The 5,497-nt window shown below is 50.4% G+C and overlaps 1 protein-coding gene across 1 annotated transcript in view; it reads right to left on the minus strand.

Annotated features, from left to right (window-relative positions):
* The window catches only part of TTC25 (tetratricopeptide repeat domain 25), a 21,279-nt gene that overhangs the window by 11,550 nt on the left and 4,232 nt on the right, over window positions 1-5,497 (minus strand). The window contains exons 6-7 of the mRNA XM_006924619.3: window positions 4,139-4,363; window positions 3,760-3,967 (exon numbers count right to left, since the gene is read on the minus strand). Of these exons, the coding sequence (XP_006924681.1) occupies window positions 3,760-3,967; window positions 4,139-4,363 (433 nt within the window). The remainder of the gene's footprint in view (window positions 1-3,759; window positions 3,968-4,138; window positions 4,364-5,497) is intronic.

The raw sequence follows: 5,497 nt of genomic DNA on the forward strand, positions 1-5,497 counted from the left end.
AGATTTCCATAAAAGACCATTGCACCCCCTACATTAATTATTTACCATTGCCATATGAACAATCTTATCTCTTAAAAATTACCACCTTCCAAACAAATAAAACAAGAAAACCTTCCCCAATTCCAGACCTCGCGACGAAAACCTCTCTCATTCTCTCCCTTCCCATTTCCTTTGCACCCCTCAAGACCCTGCAACCCAGAGGCTTCCATGTCTCCCATGAAACTCTCCTCTAATCCAGCCTCCCCACGTGGCCAGCCTGTCTTCCTAAAATGCAAACCTGATCAAGCCATTCCTCTACCCACAGAGCTACTCACACACACCTGTGGAGTCTCACTGCAGCACTGTTTGCATGGCAGAAGTGGGGCAGCTTAAGCGCCCACAAAGATGTAGTGACACAGATTCCTGTGTGAGCTGAAATACCTTTCTATGCAGCCATTCAAAGAATGAGACCCTTCCCAAGACACATTCTTCGAAAAACAAAACAGAGAAGTGAGTTGTTTTCGTTTTTAAAACCCTATGTACAGACGTATATAAATATGTAGGTAAATACACTGAAAAGGGACCAGAAGGACACACATCTCAGCGCAGTCCCGGGGAAGTGAAGGGAGTGACTTTCGAAGTCTGCGCTCAGCACCACAGGGTTGTGAATCAAGTACAGCACTGTGGTGCTTGCCTAAAATCAAACTCACTGGCCCCTTGTACCTTCAGGCTAATGCCCTTCCTCCTCAGAGTGGCATCAGGTCCACCTACTCCCCACGGGTCCTGACCCCCAACCCTGCCACACTACCTGCAGTTCCCCAAATCCTCCAGCTCTGCCAGGTCCCTCTGCCTAGGGTGTCCTTCTCCTCTCCCTCATCCCCCTTGCTGACTCTCCTGTCCTCTCCAAATCTTCCTCAGCTCCCAGAAGTGCTCCCGCCTGCCTTTTTCCTTAGGCCCCTTGGTCATACTTCGCACCTACTGCTCTCAGGCGCCTGCACCTCTGATGTCAGTTTCCCCTTCCAAAGTGGGTGCTCTGTTATGGTGTAATGAATGAATGAAAAGTGATAATGTTATTCATAACAACAACACGTAATAAGATAATCGCAATGAGAAAATGGGCAATCAAATCATCTATAGAATATTTGGAGAAAGAAATGAGAGCTGGGATCATTCAAGAAGCTACTTAGACAAGTTGAGATTTGAACTGCGCCTCCAAGGATGATAGGCTTTTTGCGGGGGGTGGGCAGAGAGGGAGGCTCGTGGCTAATTAGAGTGACCAACTCGCAAGCAAGAAGGATGTTAAAAAGGAACTAACTCTGTTTGTGGATGTTAAAAAGGAACTAACTTTGTTTAAGGAACGCCTTTGTTTATTTAGCCACTTAGCATACATTTATTACATGTTCACTTGTGGCAGGTGCTGGGAGAACGGGCATATAAGATAGTTCTGTCCAGAGTCCAGAGCCTAACAGGGCAAACAGGATACATGTGGAGTATGGAGCGGGAGCACAGAGGAGGGATTTCTATTACTGCTTAGGAGCATGAAAGGCTTTACTTATTTAAATTTTGAAGGATGGGTAGGATGGAGTTGATGAAGAAAGGGCTGGGGAAAGAGGAGGTAGTCCCGTTTAGGGACTAGCAGGAGCAGAGCCACAAGGTGTTGGCTGGGGCACGGATACCTATGGGCCTAGAGAGAGCTGGGTCAAGAGAAACCGGGACAAGTCAGGTCAGGAAAGGAGGCAGAACTGCACTTGAATTTTATCTTGACCAAGGGTTTGTTTTCCACAGAAGGGCTGGCTCAGTTGCAGGAAATGCAGGTCAGAGAAAACAAGCAAGAAGTGAGGAGGGTCTGGACTGAGCCACGGGAGGGAAGCAGAAGGGAAGGTGCTCCAGGAGATGGGCAGGAGGAGGCATGGAGAGGACATGGGTGGGCTGGGCATGAGCAGTGAGGGGAGAGAGGCATCTGGAAGGCCACCGCGGCTCCTTGGGGACTGAGTGGCCAGCAATGCCATCCCCATGGATAGAGCAAGAGGTATGGGATGCAGATAAGGGATTCCACTTTGGACATGTTAAATTTGGGGATCTGGTGGAACATCCAAGCGGAAATGTCTTGGAATTAGTTGGATATGCAGGCCTGGGGCTCAGAAGTCTGGAGTCTGGCCAGAAGTAAAGATGTACATGCCTTTAGGGCATATGATATAATTGGATCCAAAGTGCTGCATATATATATCGGATTTGATCCTCATAAAACCCGTGAGTTGGTATTATGATGCCATCCCTAGAGATGAGGAAACTGAGAAGGTAAGCGACTTAGTCAAATCCACACAGCTTATGAATGCCAGAGCCAGAAGTCAAAGTCAGGTGTCTCCACAGCTGGTTGTTTGTTGACTTGTCTTCTACTTCCAGAATAGCCAATGAGTAATACTCCTGCTCGGCATGGTAGAAGCAGATGGGAAATGAACTGGAAATAAACAGCATGCAGAGCTCGGATGAGTGAGAAGGAGAGGGCATGAGGCAGGAGTGTTCAGGAAATCCAGTTTGACCTGAACGGAGGACTGACATCAGAGGGCTGTGCAGAACGAGGTTCAGAGAGGGCCTTGAGTGTCAAGCAAAGGCATTTGGTTTCAACCTGAAGGCAACACGGGGCCAAGGCCTGTTGGTCAGCAGGGGAAGGAGGGTTGATAGATAAAAAGCAGTGCATCATGAGGGTGATGTGTGGGAGTAGCTGAAGGCAGAGAGAGCCAAGAGCCTACCTGTAAGTGGAAACGGGAGGAAGGGAGATGGAAAGAGGCTCCGAACTGTGGACAAGTAGGAACCGGGCAGGAGAAAGTCACAAATGACTCCAAAGTTTCAAACCAGATGCCCAGAAAGCCATGGTACCTCTGAGAGTGGGCCATCAAGTTTGGAACGAGCTGGTTCCTGGGAGAACTGATATTACTGTTATTATGGATACCCAGCGATGTCCTGAGGTCCTTACGTGCACTCTGCATGCCATCCTCCCTCCCACCCTATCAGGTGGAGCTGTTATTATATCCATCTGACAGAAGAGACGTTGAAGCCGAGAGAGACCAAATGCCTTGTCCGAGGTCCCACGGCTGGTAAGTACAATTCTGAACCCCAGATGGGCTGGGCTCCAGAGCCTAGGCAGTTGGTAAGCATATGGTTTCCAAGGCCCTGCTGGATCTAAGCCCTGCCCACTTGGTCCAGCCTCTTCTTGGCCATTCTTCCTCTGGCAATACTCTGTGCTCTCCAGCCTTCGGTTTCCTCCCATCTGTCTCAGGGCCTTCCCACAGGCCAAGCGTGTTTGCCAATGCCCAGTCATGTCCTCCTGGCATATACTTCTCGTAGTACTGGGTCCTGTACTTTTCCTTATGACACTTATCATAGTACTGATTGACTAGCTATGTCACTTTTTCCTTGACACCTGCAGGGTGTCTGGTTACTGTTGTGTTTCTAATGCTAGCAGCATCTGGCACATCTGGGGTTGAGGAGTGCCTATCAAGATGGTATAAGAATAAAAATTTCCCTAAGAGCCAGATGACTGGAGACTGTTTGGAGTCTGGAGCTGCCCTCCTCTTTGTGGCAAAAAAAGCCGACAGTCCTGCCCCTTACCCTCAGTCGTGGGCAGGGGACTCCTCCCTCTGTGGGATCTACCTTAGGCATGCAAGGCAGAAAATGAGAGCTCAGCCACCAGCAGCCCTGGCAAAAGGCTGAGATTTAGCCCCAGCCCCACTCCTCTGCAGGCCCCTGAGCCTTGGCTGCTCGGCCTCCCCAGGCACTCACTATTCCTTGGCAATCTCGAGGTCCTTTCTGTGGCTCTGCAGTGCTGCTACCATCTGCCCCAGCTCAATCTGGGCGTTCCCTATGCAGCTGTACAGGTTTCCAACCAGTTCGTCCTTGTTGGGCACCTCATCTTTGTTCCATTCCAGCACCTTCTTCAGCACTTTCTCAGCTTTCTGAAGACTCCCTTCAGCACTGCCGCTGGTCAGCACTGAGAAGGAAAAGAGGGGACATGGAGGTGGAAGCAGCTTCCTCATGGCTGATGGGAGAACCTCCCTCCCCCATACGACCATCCACAGTCCAGGGAAGCCAAGGGCTCAGGCTTCTCTGTTGCTCCCTCCCCACCTGGAAAAGACCCCACCCCTCTGAGAACACCACCCACACATGTCAATGTCCTCTAGGCTCTTGAGGATGTAACGGGCTGTCTGCGAGGGACGGCGTTTGCGGTCCCGCAGCCATTTCTCTTGCATTAGCTTCCGGTCACGCTCCCTGGCATAGATGGGCTTCTGCTGCCTCCAGAAGTTACTGCGGGTATCCAGGTAGTTGATCCCCGTCATGATGAGGTCCTCCACAGTCAGACCATACTTGATGGTGCCTTTAGTCAGGTCTGTGGAGAAGAATAAGAGGAGGAATCAAACAGGACAGATGTGGAAGGGAGCTACCTCCTCTTGGCTTGGAGTCCCTGCTGTGGGGTACCCTTGTGGGCATTCTGCCTCAAGTCGTGGAAACAGTGAGGAAAGCGAGAGCACATGGGTGACAGAGTGGTCTGTCCGGGCCCAGATGAGGCCAGAACCCCATGGTTTCAGGCACTCCCATGATACAGAGCTTAGTTCATAGGTCACTTATGGCAAAATATGAGGAGCTAACAGAAGAGGCAGCTGGTGAATAGCTCCCAGCCTTCAGAGCTCCCCCATTTCAAGCTGTGTCCCCAGGGAAGACAAAGTCTACATGCATGACCTGCCCCAGGCTGCCAAGTGCCATGTGATTCCCCAGGGTCCGTGAAAGCTGGGAGCTGGAGCGGTGTGTCCAAGTGCTGCCCTCTGCCTGAACAGAGATTAGAGCTGATAGCAAAGCTTCAAGGCCACCTGGGGCAATGGTCAGGCCAGTCCTTCCCTCCACAGAAGCTCCTTTGCGGGGAGGGAAGCGTCCAGGCCTATTTCAGAAACGTACCAGCGGTGAAGCTGCCCGTCACACAGACCTGCAGGGAATCCTGCAGATGACTTTGGAAGTCAGTTATAGAGAAAAGACATTTGATTCAAGGATGACCCCTCCTCAGGTTTATCAGCTAATGACAATACTCCCAACCCTCATGCTTATGCGAGGCATTCATTTCAAGGCTCCATCCTATTTCCTGTCACTGCCAGCACAGTGTGATGGAAAGAATGTTGGACAAGAGATGAGGAGGCCTGGGCTCTGGTGTCAACTCCACCCTTAACTTGCTAGTCACCTTGGACAAGTTATTCCCCATTCAGGGCCTCTTTCCTTATCTATAAAAGGAGATAGAACGGATGAGATTCAGGACATTCTAGCACTAGCGTCCTAGGATTCTCCTTGTAGTGCCTCCTAGCTGAATTTTTCTGTCCTTTGTACAGATTGATGGCTCAGGGGATGCCCCTTCAGGGACCGCGGTGGTAGAGGAACCCAAATCTCTGGTGTTCCCTCCCAAGGTACCATGTGCTTAAGAGCACTGATTCTGAAATTGAACTTGCTGAATTCAAATCTGAAAGTTATGTCACTGCTT

The sequence above is a fragment of the Pteropus alecto genome, unplaced genomic scaffold, assembly GCF_000325575.1.
Source record: "Pteropus alecto unplaced genomic scaffold, ASM32557v1 scaffold98, whole genome shotgun sequence".
Taxonomy (NCBI): Eukaryota; Metazoa; Chordata; class Mammalia; order Chiroptera; family Pteropodidae; genus Pteropus; species Pteropus alecto.